Source organism: Micromesistius poutassou (genome assembly GCF_964030765.1).
Source record: "Micromesistius poutassou genome assembly, chromosome: 18".
Taxonomy (NCBI): Eukaryota; Metazoa; Chordata; class Actinopteri; order Gadiformes; family Gadidae; genus Micromesistius; species Micromesistius poutassou.
Genome location: NC_140288.1, coordinates 2,980,350 through 3,002,602, shown reverse-complemented (window position 1 = coordinate 3,002,602; position 22,253 = coordinate 2,980,350). Strand labels below are relative to the sequence as shown.

At 46.3% G+C, this 22,253-nt stretch overlaps 1 protein-coding gene across 3 annotated transcripts in view; it reads right to left on the bottom strand.

Annotated features, from left to right (window-relative positions):
- znf462 (zinc finger protein 462) overlaps positions 1 to 21,541 on the bottom strand; it is a 39,809-nt gene extending 18,268 nt beyond the window's left edge. For 2 of the 3 annotated variants that reach the window (XM_084483175.1, XM_084483177.1), the window contains exons 1-3: positions 21,353 to 21,541; positions 5,505 to 5,764; positions 191 to 5,394 (exon numbers count right to left, since the gene is read on the bottom strand). In XM_084483175.1, coding sequence (XP_084339301.1) covers positions 191 to 5,394; positions 5,505 to 5,724 — 5,424 coding nt within the window. In that variant the 5' untranslated portion in view covers positions 5,725 to 5,764; positions 21,353 to 21,541. Of the gene's footprint in view, positions 1 to 190; positions 5,395 to 5,504; positions 5,765 to 16,117; positions 16,149 to 21,352 lie in introns of those variants that run through there. The other variant, XM_084483176.1, reaches the window with a different exon arrangement.
- Positions 21,542 to 22,253: the final 712 nt, after the last annotated feature.

Genomic DNA, 22,253 nt, shown 5'->3' with positions numbered 1-22,253 from the left:
TGCGAAACGTAGAGAAATGTAAGCAACTTTGTTAACACTGCATTGTTGTCCTCCCCGTTCTCCTTTGATACGATGTACATTCATAGCAATTTCATGAATGTCTGAAGCAGCATGTTTCTATTTCACCACTATTTGACGCTTCAAATAGTGGTGAAATAGAGGACGCTTCAAAACAAGACTCATAACCTACCTTCTCGGACTTCCCTTCGGCCAGTTCCAAGGCTTTCTGTTTGCTGAGAAGTCTCCTTCGTTCCTGTTTCAGGGCCCTCTTCTGGAAGTCGTCATTGTGGTCAATGATGTGCTTCGCCAGGAGGGGCAGCTCCAGAAACTTCAGCTCACAGTGCGAGCACTGATGCAACTCGGACCCGTCTTCTCCGGCGTCCGACTGGAAGTCCCTCTTCAGGTCACTGCTGTGGTCGTCGTTGTAATGCATAGAAAGGAGCTCGATGGAGTCAAAGGACAACTGGCAGCATTTGAGACATTTGAAGGGCGGCCATTCGGCCTCGCCAATCTGATGATTGGATACAGGCTGGACCTCAAAATCTTCCTTGTCCTCCTCCTCCTCCTCCACCACCGCCGCCGCCGCCTCCTCCGGGGGGTTCTCCGGCTCTTTGGCGTAGATCAGGGTGAAGTAGCGGCCGAGCTTGCTGGAGTGCTGCTTCTTGGGGAAGACTCCCGGGTGGCGCTTGATGTAGTGCGAGACGATGCTCTTCCTGCTGAACGCCTGGAAGCTGCAGAGGGAACACTTCCTGGTCTCCACCGCCAACCGCAGGTCTTCGGACATCTCCGTGGTCTCCTTCTCCGGCGCCAGCACCTTGACGGGCTTGTCGCTGAGCGTCTTGGAAGCGGCCAGGCAGTGGGTGTAATAGGCGTCGATGTCGTGGCGCTTCTGGTAGTGCGCCGCGAGGCCCTTGCGTATGGGGTTGGTATACGAACACAGCGCACATTTAAAGACGTTGTTTTTGCCCTCTGGCTGCGCCCGGACGTTGTTGTGTTTTATGCGGTAGTGGCGGGCGATGCCTTTCCGGGTGGAGCAGAAGTACTTGCACAGCTGACACTTGAAGATGGCGTGTTTCTCGGTCTTAGGAAGCTCAAACTCTTTGACCTCCAGCATGTCCGTCACTGCGGATACGTGGCTTACGCTGCATTCTGCTACTGGTTCGCTTTCTTTGCTGGGGGAGAACGTTGTGAAAGTATGGGGGAACATCTCGGCGGCTGGTTGATTGTGATACTTCTCATAGTGGATCTTCAGCTTCTCCAAAGTCCCGTGCGTGTAGGTGCACATTTTGCATCGGTACGCTCCGTAGCCTTGCCTCTGGGTCTTGCACTTGTCGTCGCCCTCGTTCAGGTCGGTGATGTGCTCTATGTCGTCGGCAAAGTCTTCCGCCGTGACCTTCACCAACGGATGGCGCTTCTGATAGTGCGTCAGGACGCCGTGGATCCGGGAGTTCACGTACGGACAGTGACGACACTTGTACACCGAACTCGGGTTGATGTCCGCCTCCTGAGCGAAATCTGCAGCCTTGACCTTCATGCCTGGGTGTTTCTTCCCATAGTGGGTGAGCAGGCCGTGCAGGCTGTTATATTCGGAGAGACATACAGTACACTGATAGGGATTGTTTGAAATGCAGAGGCGTGGATGTGTAGGATGAGCGATGGTTTCTTGGATCGGTGAAGCGATGATCAGGGATCCATCGTCTTCGGACTGGCCGCTGGAAGGTGCATGTTCATTGACCAATTGCTGGAGGATTTTATCCGTCGTTATGTTACCTTTGATCATATCAAAAATCACAGACTCCTCCGCTTTGATGGCCCACGGGTGAACCGCCTGGTAGTGACTGGTAATGTCCCAGATGGTACAGGCCTCAAAGGCGCACTCCTGGCATCGGAAATGCTTGTTTTCCAGGTTGTTCGCCCCTTGCTGCGTGGTCTCTGGTCCGGCCCAGAGCTTGCTCGCCATGTACGTGTAGTCCACGTTGTGCTCCGGGTGGCGTCTTTGGTAGTGCAGCAGGAGGCCCTGGGGCTCGGCGTGGGAGTAGATGCACCACTCGCAGTGGTACCCCGCCTCCAGGATACCGTCTTGGTAGGCCCAGTGCAGTATGGTCATCGCGGTGGCCTTCACAGTAGGGTGCTCTTTCTTGAGATGCTTCTTTAAGGCGTACACATAGGGGGACGTGTAGGGACAGTGTCTGCACAGGAGAGACCGGAGCTCTCCGGAGCTCTCCGGATCCACCGGGGCTTGGGTGATGGTGGTTGCTACGGTGCCCGACTGGACCATCTGAGCGCGCTCGCGCTGACTCCGGACCACGGCGGTGTGACGGCGCACGAGGTCCGCGTTGGCCTTGGCGTCCCGATGCTTTTTCTGGTAGTGGATCAGCACTCCTTTGACGGTGCGGTTGCCGTAGTCACAGTGCTGACAGAAGAAGAGCATCTCCGCCTCGCCCTTTTCGCCGTTGCCGATTTTAGGACTCGAGCTAAACGATCCGTCGTAGCCGTTGTTTTGAAACGGCTTTGAGAACTGCTTTGGAGTTGCAATTTGCAAATCGTCGATTAATTTCATCAGGACAGGAGTGGGAGCCCCGTGTTTGATGTATTTTGCGGTCACTTTCACTTCTGGATGCCTCTTCTGATAGTGGACAAGGACGCCCACAACAGATCTGTTGCTGTAGACACAGTGTTTACAATAGTAGATGTCTTCCTCGGTTCCATATGTCGTGGCACTCGAAGACTTTGAAGGCGGCGAAGTGGAGCTAACACTAAACGAGGAGTTGGCGGCTGGTGATTGGGCTTTATCCGTTGTGATAATCTTCATTGTTTTTTGTATGCGGAAATAAGAGGCCTTTTGCTCTGGGTGTTTCTTCTGGTAGTGGACCAAAACAGAATGCATGTTGGGGCTAGCGAAGGAACAGACGTCACATTCATAGACCACCACATTACCACCCATGGCTTCTTTGAGAGCCTCCGAGTCAACACTAGCCTCGGGAGTCTTGGAGGGCGATTTCAGGGATGGGCTTGAGGAAGATCTAGGGGTAGAGGTGGCAGAGGTGAAGTTCTTGGGGCCAGAGTTTAAAATTTCCCTTAGGGTTTGGGATTCACCAGTTTTGTGAGATTGCTCCACTACATAGCTGGAGAAGATCATGGCATTGTTAATTTTCACCGTGGGATGCATTCTTTGGTAATGGGGCATGAGGCTCCTAACATTAGGGCTAGTGTATGCACAGAAGCGGCACATGTAAACAAGGTCCGGCTGGTTAAAGTTGAGCACATTGCTAGCTTCTGGATGGTGATCCATGTAGTGTTGGTGTAGATCGTTGTAATTGGGGTATTCAATGTAGCACTCCAGGCAGCGGAAGACAGCGCTGTGGTCCTCTGGATCCAGGATGTACTTGAAGCTGAACTTGATGTAAGGGTGCATCCGCTGGTAGTGGGTGCTCACACTGCGGGCCGACTTGTTATGGTAATCACAGTGTTTACAGTAAAAACGAACCGCGCCGGGTTCTTCGGAATATTCCGCATTTTCTTGGAAAGTGTCTCTACTATCCTGGTTGCCGTTGTCCTGGAGCTCGGCGAGATCCCCGGATACGTTCTCGCTGTCGTCGGAGAGGGTTAACGAAATGGGGATGTTGCGCGGTTTGGACTTGGGGTTGCTTTTCCTTTTACCTACCCTGCCGCCCTGAACGGTGGGTTCGCTGACGTGAATTTGCTGGATGTTATACGTGAAGACAGGATTTATACGTGTGGGGTTACTGTCCTCGGGATCGTCCGCTCCGTGGCTCCCACCCCCTTCCTCGTCGTCGAGTTCGTCGAGATTTATAACCATATCCTGTTGGCTTTGGCTGATCTTACTCTGAAGATTGCTGGCAATTTCGTCAATTCTTGTTCGTTTCTTCACCGAGGACAAATCTAAAGGCAAGTCGTTAATGGACTTTCTTGCCCTTTTCCCTGTGGCGGGGTTCTTTTTGGTGGAAGGCCTTAGAATGGAGGTCTGGGTTTTTTGTAAAAAGGTGGCCGAGTTTTCCACTTCAGTATCCGGCTGGTCAGCCGCTGTCTCTTCAAAGGCCTCCGTCTCGACATCATCACAGTAGGAGTGCTTATGCTGCTGATGGACCCTGAGGCCTTTCAGTGTGGTGGTGGAGAAACTGCAGAGGGAACACTGGTGTGGATTCGGATGGTCGTTCGCTGGACTTGACCTTTTCCCGTTGACTTTAGCACTAACATTCCCCCCATTAAGGGACTCTGCAGCCGGTTCATTTTGTGTGTCCGGGCTGTTGGTTATGTCCATGGTATCGACGTCTGAACCACCGTGGCTCTGCTTGTGAGTGCCTAACTTCACAGAGCTTGTACAAATAAAGGGACATTCGTCACATTTATAAACAGTGGTTTTACCAGAAAAGTGGATGTTCTCGATGTGGCGGGAAATGCTCCGCCTGTGCATGGTGAGGAAAGAACAGAACGGACATTGGAAGCGGTTCATCTGCTTTCGGATCTGTACCCCTTTTGTCTCCAGCACCTTGTTGTCCTCGTCAGTCAGGAGTTGCTTCACGTCAGCCGACAAGGTCCCGGTGTAACTCGGGTCGTCAATGTCCACCAACTCCTCGTCGTCTTCTTCCATGCTGCTCCTGGAGTCTTCTTCGTTCCGCAAACCGCCCTCCGTCTCGGGGACAGGACTACAATTTGAATCGGCCACGGGGAACCTTCTCGACAAAATGGACGACCCTGTGCTATTGGGCGTCGCAGTGTTCAGTTGCACGTAATGAAACACTGACGTGTTGTTATCCGGTACTCCCATGGCGTTCACTGGTGTCACTCTGCCCGTAGAGCCGTCTCTCCCTCCCTCAGAAGCGGGGCTTCTGGGGGAGGAAGGGGAATCCGGCTTGGGTGAGCTCGCCTCGCATTCGAGTTCCTCAACGGAAGAAATGATCTTGACCTTGTCGCTGTGTTCCTTCGCAACGTGATCCGTCCAGCTGTCCTTCTCGTCGGTCTGAAAGTCGCACCACTCGCAAGCGAAAGTACCGCCGAGGTATCCACCGGCCGCGAGGCAGTCGTCCACAGCCTCCGCGTCGTTTGAATGGCCCTCGGCTCCTTCAGAAGGAACCTGATGGTACATTATTTGGTGTTTTATGATCCTTGCTTTGCGTGGGGATTTGTACGTGCAATATTGGCAGGAGTACACCTTTGAATGGTCATTGTGCGTTACGACGGTGTAGCTGGGGTCTTTCGAAGTCTTGCGGGAATTGTGGACATCCGACTGGTCGTCTCTGACGTTGTGGACCTTTTTGGTATGGTTCTTTAAAAAGGATTTCGATCTGAAGTAGCGCACGCAGAACTTGCACTGGTAAAACGACAGCGTGGATTCAGATGGGTCTTTTTGTTTGGGGGTCTCCGGATTTGGACCTGAAACAGAATAAGAATACTGTTACAAGTCATCCACGGAAATAACATTCTTCACTTGGACATAATACAGTAATTATCCATCACTTATAACATAATGTAGTTTTTCGTACTCATTCCAGGTAGAGAAGACGAAGAATCCTTGTCGTAAGATTCTTGGTCGTCCTTCTCGTCATCGTCAGGAACCTCCTCCTCGTCGTCGTCTTTCGGAGACTCAGACTCGTCAGCGTCGGCGGGCTGCAGGAAGGCTGTGTGTACTTCCTGGATGTGGATCTTCAGGTCATCGTACGATTCTGCATGGAAGTCGCAGCCATCACACTGCAGGACCTCCATGGTTACGGGGAGGGGGCACTCCCTGGAAAATCAGGGAAACCTAGAGAGAAGAGAACGGAGATTTGGTTTAGTTTTGAGTGTAAGATAATTTAAGAGTATGTGGCTCATGGCAGGATGATGACTGGGAAATAAAAATGTAACGGCATGCGTTGCTTGATGCTAAGCCTTGTATCATAAATTGTACACCTGTCAGTACACTCAAACAGGTGTATGTGTCCATATAGGAATAGCAGCTCATCTCCTTTTTTCCAGATGGTTCCTGGGAGTAAGTACTGGTCCTATGGATTTGGTTCCACAGATGATCCTATTATTAAAATGTATTTCAAATTAAAGTTGATTGCAAGACCTGCCCCCTAAGTGTTACTGATGTTCCTTTATTCAGAATGGTGAGATTCTATTTTTGTGTAAGTGTAACATCATCATCATCATCGTCATCATCATCATCATCCGTGAAACAAATGACAGCTAAGAGGGATTAATGCTCGGTGTGTTTCAGTTCTGTAACCTTTGGCTAAGCTACCAGCTGGGAAGCCAGCTCCACATCCTAGTGTTTTGCAAAACACCTAACCCTAACCCAGACTTTATTAACTGCCCTGCTCTCATGATCATGAAGAAGATTGAGAGAGAGGGAGAGAGAGAGAGAGAGAGAGAGAGAGAGAGAGAGAGAGAGAGATCTGACAGATCTCAGGAAAATAAGAAAAAAATAAAAATAAGAAAAAGATGAGATGATAACACTATGGCTTCATTGCTCTTTGCGGTCGTGTTATCGTTAATGTCATCTTAAATGTAAGCAATGTATGCAGCTAACCCTAACCCTAACCCTAACCCTGGTTATTATGTTTTACTAATGAAAATGTAAACCTGAAAAATAAATTGGTTTGTTGTGATGAGCATATTAACCAATAACTCAATGAAGGGGGGTCTTAGGTGTCCTTATCAGTGGCATAACAAACAAAGACCCAAAAAATCATTAGGCCCAAACATCAATGGGAATACAGCCATATTCGTAGATGAAACACGTGACATAGCAAATGACTCCATCCAAATAAAAGGAAGGACAAGAAATAAGAAAAGTAAGAAAAATAATGCTGCATAAAACACTTCAGCTTTGTTCCAGTCCAAACTCTTCTTGGACAAGCCACTTTACATGACCAGGCTTGATGAACTATTCAAAGGGGTCCAACTCCAACAGAGATTGCTTAAAAGCTAAGAATTTTATTTCTAAAACATTCCTGTTTGATTTGCCAAAGGGGGCTCATGTATTTCAGAAAAACAGTAATACCTTGCTTGAATAAAAGAGGATTATTCACACTACAAGCATGACCATTCATGAACACTTCAAGCGTCTGACAGACTTTTTACTCTTGCAAAGGGTCATATAATAGAAAACCAACATAGGGATCATAGAGGTCAATACAAGTAGTCATGCCCCGTTCCAACATATAAAAGCCTTTAAATACATACATTATTGGCTTATTATTACTGTATATCTTCAGGCTAACTGATCAGCCCAAATAGGTGATCATAAATAACTGCACAATAATATGACGGATGAGTTTGTCTTTTCATTACGCAATCATTCATAAATATTTGCATAAAGCCTGCTGCAGTATTTAAGGTAACCAGGCCACCCACCACCAGACCTAACTTCCTAACTGGAGGTCGGTTACACAGGGGCCGGCGCGAGATGCCAGCCAGTCCCCTGAGCGGCCCGGAGCCCCATTGTTGCCCCGCCTCGGGTTACAGCCTCGCCGCGGGGCCCCACCCTGCTCCGTGGACAGTTTATCTCTACTTTGAACAAAGTTGCACTCTAATGCCCGGTTCCTTGACATGGATACCAAGGGAATCCCAGAGAAGAAAGGTAGGGGAGGGAAAAAAAGAAGGAAATAAACCCACACTGTCCGACAAGAACAGGACCCCCTCTCCGCCCCCCCCCCCCCCCCACCCTCCACCGTCATATTCCTTAAGAGGAGGCTCTGTCTTCTTCATGGCCCTTTTGTCTCGGAGCCTGCAGAGTTAATGGGTGGAGATTGTGTGGCTGCTTTCATCTGCTCCGGGGTGAGGCTCTCGCGGACGGCCACTGGGTGAGCCGCTGCAGATCCTCCTCTGAGCCCGGCTTCAAGGGCAGCCATTTTAGAGGGCCGGCTCTGTGCTTAGGTGTTCAGCCAGCAGCAGGCACACACAACATGGATCCACCGTTTCTGATCCTCTTCCTCGCGGACAGGGCAGACAGGCAGGCAGTCTGTCACTGGAGAGCTGCAGGCAAGAAAATCTATCTGCCAGATGTACTGTACCCAAGCTCTCTGGCTGCACGGCGAGGCAGAGAAAACACATTGTGCCCGTGCCAATCGCATTTTACCTAGACCTTTTCCTTTTCTAGGCCACGTTGTTCATCTCCTTAAGGTCTCCATACCGTCCTCTTTAATGACACACCACAAAAAAAAAACACAACGGTTGGAGGAACCTATGGTACACCTTGTGCACCGGTGTTTCTTTAAGAAGCAGAAAAGACCAGAAAAAAACTATTTTAAGGAACTGCCAAGTAGGTTCCATAAGAGGGTCCAAACATGTGAAGCACGCATGAACTTCTCCTTTTTTTTTTGCAGAGCTCAAAATACATCTCGCAACCTTGCAGGAGGAGCAGACATGAACAGGTGGAGCTAAGAGAGGAGATATGGGCCAAGGGGGGGATACACACAGAGAGAGAGAGAGAGAGCACAAGAGAGAGAGAGAGAGAGAGCGCAAGAGAGAGAGAGAGAGAGAGAGAGAGAGAGAGAGCGAGAGAGAGAGGCCTATAAAACTAACCACCTAGGAGACCTGCAATGGGGGGAGAGAGAGACGGAGAGGACAAAGCCACCAGTCTCGGCTCCCCAGATTCCAAAGTCTACTGACATTTGTTAATCACCAACCGGTCTCTCTGCATCGGTGATCGCTGCCAGCAGTCACACCCTCCACTCTGCTCCGCTCTGCCCGGCCGGCAGCAGCTGCTCTGTCTGAACGAGAGGCCTTAGAATAAGCCAGCATTAAGCTGATTAGACGTACAGAGGTTTTTGTCCTTAACCGTCGGGTTTGCTTCCAGCATCTCCTGCCTTGGGAGGGTGGGGGGGGGGGGGGGGGGGGTTGGAGGGAAGATGGTTGGTGGATACTGTTGCACACACCAAAATCGTTCCAAGATCCCAGATGTGTAACCGACAAGCCTGGGCAAATGATGTTATCAATGATGATATTATTGACTATTGATTGCAGCCACAATCCTATCTTCTTCATTTAGCCAAGGGCTATGGAGACGTGCACATCTTCAGACATGATTATAAAATAATTATCGCCATACATCTCGGAAGCATGTGTACGAAAGTCCAACCTAAAGGCCTTGCGATAGCGTTAAATCATTTATCTTCTGGAGAGGCCCCAGGGAAACCTTTAGAGAAGATACAGGGAGTGGCTGAGGGCCCCAAAGGCCAAGAAAGATCTCATTGTACTCCAAAGGTGGGGGAAAACAAGGTTACATCACCAGAGTAATGTTGAATTTGGCCTCCCGCATAAAGAGAAGATAGGGAAGGTGGAGATCAGGTTGGCAGCTGAATACACCCTTGAAGGAAACATGGGAGAACTTGATATACTAGATCAGCATCTTGTGGAGTAAATAGTCGGAGGTTGCCATGATAGTTTTGATAAACCACTGGCCGTGAACACCCTTTTAATCAACTTCTATCACGCTGTAGAACAGTGGAGTTCATCTCTAGTTTATACCATGTTCGTCCAAATATCCACTTTAACAAGTGCATGGGGAGTTATTAACAACAGCTTGGTGAGATGTTTGGCAAATGTAGCCTCAGGCTACATACAGCGTATTACCCTAGGTCAGTATTTATACATGAAGTAAGCCAGCGAGAAGCCTTGTGGAGGCTATTCTACATGAATTAGGAATTAATTTCAGCAAGCTGAAACACTGCCCTGGATTAGTGAATCAGTTCAACTTTGTCTTTATGAAACCTGTATCTCCATGCTGACACCATGGCTAAGGTTAATATGGTAAACGCTTCTATCCAAATACAACACAGCAGCAAAGTTTGTTTTTATCTGACAACGCCATGTTGGGTAAACACAAAACAGCCTATTGCCACGAAGAAAATGAAAACCACAAAACCGGGAGCATGGTGAAGTACTATCAAGACCAACGTACACATGGAAGCAAGGAGCACAACTTGAAGTGGACCCATATTTCAGAGTGGATCTGCCTAAGCCTATCTGTTTGCGACATCACCAGTTGGGTAGGCTGTGTCAAAAACGGATAGGCCTAGAGTCTTTGCCTGGTCCCTCATTTGTTAAATAGACTCCCATGAAGCAGCGTTATGACACAGTTATGATAACATTAGTATTTGCGTTGTTGTTTTACAAGCCTAGTGGAGATGACATATGTTTACTATAAGTGTTAAGGGTGTTTGACACTGAGCCAAAAAGCTCTTGGTTTGATCCCAAATGTTCACAGTCTAGCCTGTAGGTGTCCTTGAGGAAGCTACGCAATCATGATATGTACCACGGAATTTAAAAAATAAATAAGAATCACTGTATGTGACTTTGGAGAAAAGGTCCCGAATGACCAAACACTGCATATGAATAGTGTTTCATCAACGCCGATCCATTCCATCATGGCGTCATCGCAATGGTGATAAGAATGCGGTGGACGATGACCTCACCGGCTCCTCTCTCTCCCCCCCCCCCCCCCCCCCCTCCACTCTGTCATCATAAGAGCCCAGGGAACAGCTCCATTTTTTATTTATTTTTTAAATGACACATGATCACCTGAGCCGTGAGCTCCATGCTCATTTGAGAAAGTCTGAATACGCAGAGATGAGGCATCGATCGCACCTGGCCAATCAATGGAACACCCCCATTCAGAAGGGGGGGTGAGAAATCAATAGTTCTCAGTGGAAACACTTTGTCATAACATTCCTCCGGCATCTGCCTTGATGGAATAAAAATAAGGAGGTAATGACATGAATGAATGAATGAATGAATGAATGAGAGGCAACCATAGAGAAACACAAAATACGGTAACAGTAATAGTAATTAAAACTGCGCGCAGTGATGAACGGGACCTCGCGCCGGCTTGCAGCCGCCACTACGAGGTCCCGTTCATCACTGCGCGCAGTTTTAAAAAAAAATCGCGCCGGCTTGCGGCCGCGTCACGTGCCGTCGTAACATGTGTGCTGGCAAGATGTGCACATGTTAGGACCGCACGTGACGCAGCCGCAAGCCGGCACGAGGTCCCGTTCATCACTGCGCGCAGTTTAAAAAAAGCGCAGTTTTAAAAAAAATTCGCAAATTTATGTAATCTGTAGAAGCAGAGGTGCCCTGTGGTGTCCTACTGATTGTTTTGACATTAACATGTAAGACCACATTTAACTGAATTACATGTTGTAACAACTTTAACTAACATTATTAACCCTACATCAATGATCCGATAAATTCCCTAGGAGGAGTTAGTTGAAATACAAGGCGAAAAAGTGAAAGAATTCCATTCAAAATGGCCAACTTTGACAGCACGCCACGGTCATGCCCTTCAACGTACAGTCACAAATAGCAGGGCGTTGGTTCAGCACCATTTTCTGACTTTACAGAAAAACTTTGAAGCTGATCCGATAAATTCCCTAGGAGTTTGTTTGTTAAAATTCAAGACCACAGAATTATTCAAAATGGCCAAGTTTGACGGCACGCCACGGACACGCCCTTCAACGTACAGTCACAAATAGCAGGATTTTGGTTCAGCACCACTTCATGACTGTACTGACCAATTTTGAAGCAGATCTGATAAATTCCCTAGGAGGAGTTAGTTCAAATACAAGGCGACGGAATTCAAAAATTGCCAACTTTTGGCGACGGAATTCAAAAATGGCCAACTTTGACGGCACGCCACGGACACGCCCTTCAACGTACAGTCACAAATAGCACGATTTTGGTTCAGCACCACTTCATGACTGTACTGACCAATTTTGAAGCAGATCCGATAAATTCCCTAGGAGGAGTTAGTTCAAATACAAGGCGACGGAATTCAAAAATGGCCAAATTTGACGGCATGCCACGGACACGCCCTTCAACGTACAATCACAAATAGAACGATTTTGGTTCAGCACCACTTCATGACTGTACTGACCAATCTTGAAGCAGATCCGATAAGTTCCCTAGGAGGAGTTAGTTCAAATACAAGGCGACGGAATTCCAAAATGGCCAACTTTGACGGCACGCCACGGACACGCCCTTCAACGTACAGTCACAAATAGCACGATTTTGGTTTAGCACCACTTCATGACTGTACTGACCAATTTTGAAGCAGATCCGATAAATTCCCTAGGAGGAGTTCATTCAAATACAAGGCAAAAAAGTGAAAAAAATTCAAAATGGCCGCCAAAAGTGAAAAATAGAAATGCAAATAGCCGACTTCCTGTGGGGTTTGGGGCATGGGTCCAAGAGGCTTTTCTGTAGCTATGGGCACATTGTACGTGATTACTGAGTTTCATACATATTGGTGAAACGTGGCGCAGGGGCTGCTTTTTAAAGTTCCTGTAGGGGGCGCTACACACATGAGAAACACGATTTTTGGTATGTGAGCTATCGGCACCAGTCTACACGTGACCTGTGAATTTCATATTCATAACTATTACGGTGTCCGCAGAGTGATCGACCCTCCTCTGGCGGCCATGTTGTTTTTTAAATCGACTTAATTTTAATTGAGCAGTTAGAACTTTGGTACTTAACGGCCACTGAGTTGGTCCCGCTCAAATCAAACATTGCGTCTATGAACTGTGGCTATTTTAGTAACAGGCCACGCCCATTTCGAAGCCACGCCCCATTTGAAAAATTGTTGAATTAATCTTGTTCAGAATTTGATTCTGAACAACTTTAGTGGAGAGGTCCAACACCATAGGAGTACAATTAATGTAGATATGTGCAATTTACTATTTTTGGGGTGAAAAACACACCCCTTTTTGAACTCAATGGCTCATGGGTACTTTGAAATTTATCCTACAGACTAATCCTTATGTCAGATTGAAGATAATGGGCCATAGATGATATGTACCAAAGGAATTTTGTCAAAGTCGAAAAACCTGGGATCCTTGGGGAATTTACTGTTTTTAACTAAATTCAAAATGGCGGAAAATCTGGCTACCGGAAGTGCTAAGTTAGTATCTGCAAATTTCTTCATTATGAGGATTTGCATATGTGTGCAAAGTTTCATGAGTTTAGGTCCAACCGGTGACGAGTTATGCTTGTGCAAACGTTGAAATTTTGGCATAGTTGGTATAGCGCCACCTAGGGGCGAATGTGAATTTGAGGGCTAGAATATCAAATTTTTCACCAGTCCCACAAAATGTGCCAAATAAAAATGAGTTTTCGAATATGTGCAGGGGGGGAAAAATGCAGTCGAAGATGAGGGAAAATAAGAAGAAGAAGAATAATAATCATGAGGGTTTCAATAGGGTCCTTGCCAAGTTTGGCTCGGTCCCTAATAAGATGAGAACATAGTCAAATAACAGGATGATCCTCATCAGCACATGTTCAACGCTGGTGCGGTCATTGTGATATGTTACATAAGTTACAAGGTAGGTTACGATCGTTTCTTAAGGGTCTGTATCCTTATGCCCGCTCAGGTATGTGTGCCGTTGACCTTGCCCCGCTAATATGCTATAATGACGACGCTAGAACGTGGCATTAGTGCATTATGGGTTGGTAGCAAGCAGAGCTGTACGTTTATAGTTCCAAATGATTTCACATTCATTCTGCCTAATGATGTCAAATTGTCCACGTTTAAGAATACACATTTTCAGTTTTTCATCTGTGAACATGCTCTAATATCTGACAGTGGTAATTTACTAAATACGAATATGAGGAAGCACAGGTCCAAGATGTGTTCAGAACACAGTGTGCAATGTGCACACACACACGCGCACACACACACACACACAAAGGCAGACTAAAACTATAAAATAATTGAACTGTAGCTTTAAGACATCCCTACTTTATTAGCAACATCCATCCCCTGGTACAAACGTACAAAGTGACATGGGCTACATATATATTCCCCTTACCATCCAGTCATTGAATAAAATAGAAATACCGCCAACAAGGAACTGTCAAAGATTAAGAATAACTACATGAAAAATACATTCATTTACTTCCTCAACAGCCTGTGCATGAGGCATAGCCAGTAGCCTACCTACTGTATGTTTCTCCCGCTCACCTCAAAGAAAACAGCCTGTGGCTAGGCAATAAGAATATTTACTAGATTTTCTGAAGCATTTCCTAACCTAGTCTTCTGAACATTGATGGGGGATAAATCGAATGCTATTAATTCTCTGTGGGTTCTTCCTTCATTTACTCCTTCCATTCCATTCCATTACGCTGTGATAAAGCACTTTGCCACAGAACATATTTGAAGTAAAAATAACAGTGCCGACTATGGAGGGACACGGTTCACCCGAGTTCATTGGCCAAGAACAATGGTGAAGACCAGCGACTGGGGCTAGAAGACACTGTGATCTAGCATGCCATTCGTTCTCTGCCTGTGACCTCACTAAAAAGATGACACAGGGCAAACAAAAAAAAAGATGAAAACGGATTTGCAGTGAACAAACAAGGCAATCGCTTAAGAGCTGGAGGAACGCTTGGGAACCAATATTCCTCCGACAATGCTTACCAGGCGTCAGAAAGTAAACTTAGCTCTAGCCCTTAAATGTGGCATTAGCAATGTTGATGCCATTGTCCTTGAAAATAAAATGTATCTTTGAACGTATTTCATCTCTGAACATTAACACGGAACCTTAATGTAAGAGCAAAGCTGAAGTATCAAGGAATTTGATATTGGCAGCAAAAGTCAAACTTCAAAAGAACGAGAGAGAGAGAGAGAGAGAGAGGGAGAGAGATACTAAGAGCGACAGACAGAGAGGAAGAGACAGAGATAGAAAGAGAAGATAGAGAGATGTGCCTAGTTCCTCTATCTGCAATACTATGCTAATCCTAAGAAAATATGGTAATTTGCTGTTTCATGTCTGGGAGCTCCATACTTCAAGGTTAGACAGTGCTTCTGTCATCCTCTCCCTCTCTCCCTCTCTCTGCCTCTCTCTGTGTCTCTCTGTCTGTCTCTCTCTCTCTCCGACAGATGGTTACCTGACATCACCCACCAGCCAGCCAGCCAGCCTTTAATACTTAATATCACCAATGATATCGCTCTTCTCTTCATAGCCACTATTATTTACAAACCTAAGATGTCTCTGTGCTCCATCCAACAGACAAAGCTAATCCCACGTCTCAGTATTTAAAAAATTGAACAAAAAAGAAACAACCCAATATAAAAAACCAAGCAGCTGTAAACACCAGAGGGACTTGTACCCTGGTTGGAAGGGCAGCCAGCCAGTTTCCCTGCAGAAAGAAAACAGCAAACGGTGGCATCGCAAAACCACTGGACACACACACACACACTGTGCTCCGCTCCCGCTCCCGATTCAATGTCTTCATGTTATTATGGTGAGAAAAGAACTCCACAAGATTCATACTTTCATTTTAAAAAAGGAAGGCCCTTGGTTTGTGTGTGTAGTTCTTGGCCGGCCCACGTTTACCTTTTCCCTTAAGAAGCTTCTGAAAAGGTAAGTGGTTGTGCTGCCTCTTTTCATTTTTTTTCCCCCAATGATGTGACCTTGAGAGTCAAAATCGGTGTTCAAAGCAACAACATAAATGGCTAGGTAAATCCCTGAGCTTAAGTCTCCGGATGGTAAAGGTTAGATGGAGAATACTAGATGGAAAGAAGACCTTCTACCTTTCCATTACTATGCCAACGATAACACTCAAACACACCACCATCAACTACTCCTGCAGTTAATATTTTCCCAACATTTGTAACAGCTTGACGCTGCGAGCAGCTGAAACTTAACAAGAAGTCCAGTCCGACATGACAGCCAGAAACACAGGAAGCTAAGCCTTTCACGTTGGATAAAAGGTGGAAGTAGATAAACATGCATGGACAGAGTTCACCAGAGGGTGACATCTAAACCTGTTCTAGCAAAGGCCGGCTCAGTCGGCCTCTCTCTCTCTCTCTCTCTCTCTCTCTCTCTCTGGCTCTCTCTATCTCTCTCGGCGCTGACAGCATTATCTTCTATATCAAGGCAGAGGCTTGGCCGAGGCTTCACTCTGAGGAGTCCATTTCATACAGCAGCCACAATGTGACCACTGAGACACGGCCACTCACACACAGGAGTATCAGTGGCCTGCTGGCCGTCCACCATTTTGTGCTCCTCAAGGTCCCAGACCGTCCGGGCTCAGCAGAGGGGAATTGCGTCTGCTGCTTGTTCTGCTATCTTGTTTCACAGATGGTAGTGTTTAGCTTTAAAACCACACAGACCTGACCAGGCAGCAGCTTCTTCTTCTTCCCCCTCCTATTGGTTCCTGTAGCCGCCAGTCACTGTGGCTTTTAAGGAAAAGAAACAGTGAAAGAGTTGAGAAGTGAACCGCCTTCTTCAGTGCAAAGTCATCGATGGCCTATCTACTGGTTTCAGATAACACCATGGAGGATCAAAGCTCCAAATATGGACTGAGAATGACCCCTCACTCACGTTTCCCTACTAGGCCAAAACATAAAGAAGCAGAGACAACCAGCTGTGTTTTACACGGTGTCAAATAAAAGGTCACATGCCATCAGTATATTTATTATACTCTGAGTCATGCCGCCATCAAAAAAATATTATTATTAACCAATCAAAAGTCCCCAATTTAAGTGCAATTCATGTCGGGGGTCTTCTGAATTAGTGCCTCCCCCCCCTCCCCCCCCCATCACATTTCCTCTCAATTCAAGTTGTTGCTTGAATATCCGTCATGTGAGTATCCCAGTGCAGTTCATGGACAAGGCGGAGGGCATTGGATAAATAGACAGCTGAAGGATGTCCAAGGACACATCTTGGAGTGAAACCAGGAAGTGTTTTTCCACAAGGACAATCCCTCCAGGAAAGCATACATTCCGTGCGCTCCTGTAGCGCATCTCTCCTAGGAAACCATTTCCTGGAGTTCAAGAACCTGTTGTTTCCTTGTGCAAATTCTTTGTCAAACAAGTCATGGCTGTTTTGTTCTTATATTTGTGTCGATGTCAAAAAAGTATACGTATATTGTTTCGTTACGAGACGCGACCATAGCTTGTTTTTCATTGTTGCCCGGTTACGCACGTTTACATCAATTATGCAAATGAGCTAAATGTAACTTCAGCCAAAGAGCCACAAAATGCAATTAATCGCTTTTAATTATCTCCCTCAATAGCTCAGTCAAAAATTATTTTCATTTTTTCTTTGTTTTGGGTGCTTAACAATTGACTTTTTATTTTGGTTTCTAGCAAGACCTACTGAATGAAGAACATCCTAAGTTCAACAAAATATGACACCAAGGACACTAGGCAGGGTTAGAGTCAGCCTTCTACGGATAACTGCCAGAAAAACCCGCCGATGCGTGCTCTTTCAACTGTTGCCAAAGTAACAATGGGTGGGTGGGGTTCCTAACTGGTCAAAATGGTGTGAGTGTTCTTCATACTGGCCAAATGATAGAGGGACCATGGAGCGGCGATGTACAGAATTATTGTACGACAACTTCATGGCTAAATTCTCAAAGAGTTAAAGAAGATATTTATTTTACCTCCAGGTGCACCTAAAAACCAAACTGCTGGAGGTAAGTTGACAAGTTGGGGAGAAGGAAAGACGAGAGAGCCATCGCTATTAACTTACCACCGAGACCTCCTTTCTGAGCTTTTAAATATTTAATCGTCCTTGGACAGCTCTGTTGCTTCGTAGGCTGCGTGAGTGGATCCCTTCCACAAGACCACTCCTGTTTCGGCTCAATGAAGGCCTTGTGTCCACTGGTTAGCACATTGGCCAAGGAACGGGCGTCTCCAAAGAATTCTGTGTTTTTTTCCACCATGGGCAGCTCGGGCCTGGGTTTATTTACTGTTATTTAGTGTTAAAGAAGGAAGGGAATGCAACTTAATGTCAGGGCAGAATTAAAGTACCTGTTCTTGCTGAACATTTCCTATTGGGCATAGCATATAATCGAGAGGTTTAAGCCCTTAAGCATTGAAGTGGCAGTTAACCAGTGGTGTAACCGTGGCGTAACATGGCAACAGACAACAGAAACCTAACGCCACTTCCTGGTTTGATTCAAAGCCATAAAATTCCCAACCGCATTTCAGGTCTTTATATCTTGTTAACATAAGGCCATAAAATGAGGCCAGACCGTTAAAAAATAAAGAAGTTGTGATGACGTTTTTATAGTTTGGTATGGAAATGAAAGTTATTATTACTACTACGCTGCATACAGCAGGTCACTTATAGCGCCAGAGAAGGTAGCATGGTTATGATGTCCTTTAACGAGAAGAGACATGGGGGGGGTGGGGGGGGTGGTAATGGGGCCAGCCAGTTCCTGGCCACTTACTACTGTAGCGATAGGGCCAGGCCGCATCTCACAAGCAATGCATCATGTCACGAAAAAGCACTCGGTGGAGCATTTCAATTGCCTTTTGTGTGCGCCTCTCTCTCACTCTCCAGCCTCCTGCTTCAGTGCCTCAGGTAGAGAAAGAAGGCTGCATCATCGTAGTGCATGTGTGTGTGGGGAAAAGAGAAGAGAGAGAGAGAGAAGAAGAACAAGAACAAGAAGAGAGAGAAGGAACTGTGAGAGTGATGAGCTACATGAGTGCTTCTTTCCACCATTCAAAGCCCCTTTTGTTGAATACCTATTGCGTCTTATAGGAGTAGACCTAGGCAAGAATTGATCGCGTCACTCTTGCTTTTTTTATAACCCCTGGAACATCATAAGCGCAAAGCTTATGGCGTTTACGTCGGCATAGTAACCAAGTAACCGTAGGCTAATATAGTAACAGATATTGTAGCAACTGACAACGAATGCTGTACACTACTATGCGGTACCACTACTATCAAATAAATGTTTGCCCATTCAAATGATTTACATTGAAGTAACACAGAAAATGATAACGTATTTATTTGACTCCTCTGGGCTGAGGTGATACCTGCGTGACTCCCTCAACTCAACTGTATCTGAAAAAAGCCATTTGAAAAGTTGTTCCATGAAGTTAATAACAACAATGATAGTTTCAGCATAACAACCGACAAGGTTATCGCCTCAATGGCCGCGACGAAAAGTTCAACCAACCAGTTACACTACTACTAACCCTATCCATGACATTCTAACAGTTTATCACAACAACCCAAGTTAAAGTCAGCAACCAAACGTGCTCCAAACTCAAACTCATGTGAGCCGCACCACCGCGCACGCACAGATAATCCATGTGCTGAGACGTTTACTCCTAAAAAAGAAAAACCACTAGACAAACAAGCCAAACATGAGATTAGCTTTGGCTCATTTGCTCAGCATCTATCAGCAGAGTGATCAATGTTCCTTTAGTCTCTTAGAGAGAAAGAGAGAGAGAGAGCGAGAGAGAGAGAGAGCGAGAGCGAGAGAGAGAGAGGGAGAGAGAGAGAAAGAGAGATGTGTTGAGGACAGCAGAAAAAGCGCCTTCTGGAGAACCTGTTTGCCCTGCCACACCAGGGAGAAGGAGCCTGGCCACCATTTTGATTGCTCTTCTCAACCCTCTGTGTTGTCGCAGCACACCGTGTCAAGCACAGGCTCCTTGTCAGCAGGATTTCTCTCACACACACACACACACACACACACAGAGACACACACACACACACACACACACACACAGACAGTGGCCAGGCGAACCGCAGAGCATAGCACAGCCGAGCAAGTGCGTGCTCACACAAACACACACACGCACACGCACACACACACACACACACACACACACACACACACACACACACACACACACACACACACACACACACACCACCTTTCTCTTTAACTGGTCCTCAAGCAATACAAGACACCACTAAACATAATACAAGAACAGGTGTTGGGGAGTGGAGTGGTTTTTATGGAAAAAAAAGGAGAAAGGGGTCAACTGTCATCTAACAATGAAAAAGTTAGAAAGAAAGAAAAAAAATAGTTTACAAAATAAATTGTAAAAAAAAAATATATAAATAAACTGTGATTATGGACGAAAACTGAAAGTAGATATAAAACGAGAGAATTGTCTCAACTTCTCAAAAGGAGAGTATCTGCGAGATCTTTCGACTCTGGGCCCAGCGTTGGGACCACTTTGTAGAACATTAACCATCAGCACAGCAGGCTCCAACCGCTGCACATTCAGCACTGAAACACCGCTCTGTTCCACGTGCCTATGTGTGTCACAATATCTAAAAGGTTGGCAGTAAAGCAATCCTAAATAATCGATACGAAAATACCTGCTATACGCAAAAAAATAAACCCAAAGCCATAAACTTAACCTTGACTTTTATTCCACACAGCCTCGACATGTTATCTAACGTCACTTTCCAGAGTTCAGCTCTGCCACCATGGGCAGATCAACTTTGTAAAAACACAGAGCCAAACACTCAAATAAATGGTGCTTTTAGGTGCCGGGGAGAGGGTTGGCAACCTTTGTCCTGTCGTGGAGGATCCTGCCCGCCTCGCTCCTACGGTGCTCTCCTAGGGAGTCTCATCTGCCTTCCTCCATTTTATGGTGGAGCTCCACCACGGTGACATACCTGACTCCAGACCACTGACAGCCGCACGCGTCCACAACAATGGTCAGGAGCCCACCGACGCGCCGCCAAACTCCGGCTAAATTCAATTCCCGAGACGTTATAAAAAGATTTCACTTTCCAAACGTTGGAGAAACATCTCAAAGCCCCATCCCAGATCAGACAGTGTGTTTGTTAATGTACTCAGAGCCGCCGGGCGGTGGACATCACGGCTTTTCTCCAACGGTGAGTGACTGGCCGTGGACCGGCGGCTATGCCAGCTACAGTGTGTCGCTAATGGAGGCTCAGCTCCCTCGGCGACTGGCTGAGGCTGGTGGGTTGAGAGAAGCGAAGTACAATCCCGTGCAATGGCCTCTCCATGAAGCTAGCCCTCTATACACTCTCTCTCACACACACACACACACACACACACACACACACACACACACACACACACACACACACACACACACACACACACACACACACACACACACACACACACACACACACACACACACACACACACACACACACACACACACACACACACACACACACACACACAGTACTGTGGACCAGCCGAGGAGACGCGACGCTAATTCCCCCCCCGATAAGACATGAGGGAGAGCGATAGCACAACACTGGCGAGCTGAAACATAAAAGTCAACCTCTAACCCACTGTGTCCATTTCCTTGTGGTGTCACTTGGACCTCAAGCCGACGGGCAACATAGCAGGAAGCCGTATAGGTTGGTTAGAATATTATTGTGGAGCGAGGAGAACCACTTGACTTTGACTACATGGGTGCCAGCCCGGTTATTCCTCCCCGAGTCCCCTCTCCTGCAAGTCCGCTGGTCCTGAACTAAAGAAGAAAGGGGATACGCTCTCTTTCCAGGTCATTATATTCCATGATCTACCATAAACGACGTTCTCGTAGACCATGGAAGCCCAGCTTAGAAACCTTGGTCGAAATTGGAAATATAGTAGAAAAACTCACAGGTACAATCTTCTCCTCCTCAAGCGATCTTCCAAAAAGTTGTCCTCGTATTTCATGCGTGTGGTGCCCGGTCGGTCTAATGGATGATCGCCATCTTTCCTGCTTCTCCTTTGCTGCAGCTGCAGATGACCTGAGATCCGTCTGTCTCTGAATAATGAGCAACCACACAGACAAGGAAGACAATCTGCAAAGCAGGCAGCTACACAAAGAAGTTTGGGAGACTAGCAAGCACCAGAGGGTGCACAAGAGTTTACGATGAAACGAGGGAGCATCACCGGGATGGACAACGTCTAGTACGCCCGAGAAGCTCATCCTTCATAACACTGAAGTCACATTAACCGACGAACCCACTTTTTTTCAGCGGCTCAGTCTGCAGTCGGATACATATCCAGGGTGCTGAGAATTGTATATAGGCTTTCCATATGTCTGCCGCGTCATGGGGTTATCCACAGTTCATAGTGGATGATGCTCGGGGCAAACATCTACCGTTCAGACCTACAGACAGACAAATAGATAGATAGAGAGAGATAGATAGATAGAGAAAGATACATCGATAGATAGATAGATAGATAGATAGATAGATAAATGGTTGGGTTAGATTGATGGTTTTATATAGATATACAAATAGATAGATAGATAGAATACAAGCTTTTTGCAAACAAATATAAAAAATACAATAATTATATTATTGATATATTAATATCTTATATAATATATAAGATATATATATATATATATCATATCTTAATAAAAATACTCAAAAATACTCCCCACCATAATTAGCGTTTTATTATCCAATTTTCTATTAAAGACTAAATACCGTAATACACTGTTATAAGCGGATGATTGTGAATTAATGAAGGGTGGTTTTGGGACTGAGAAAGAGGGTATACTATTTTGC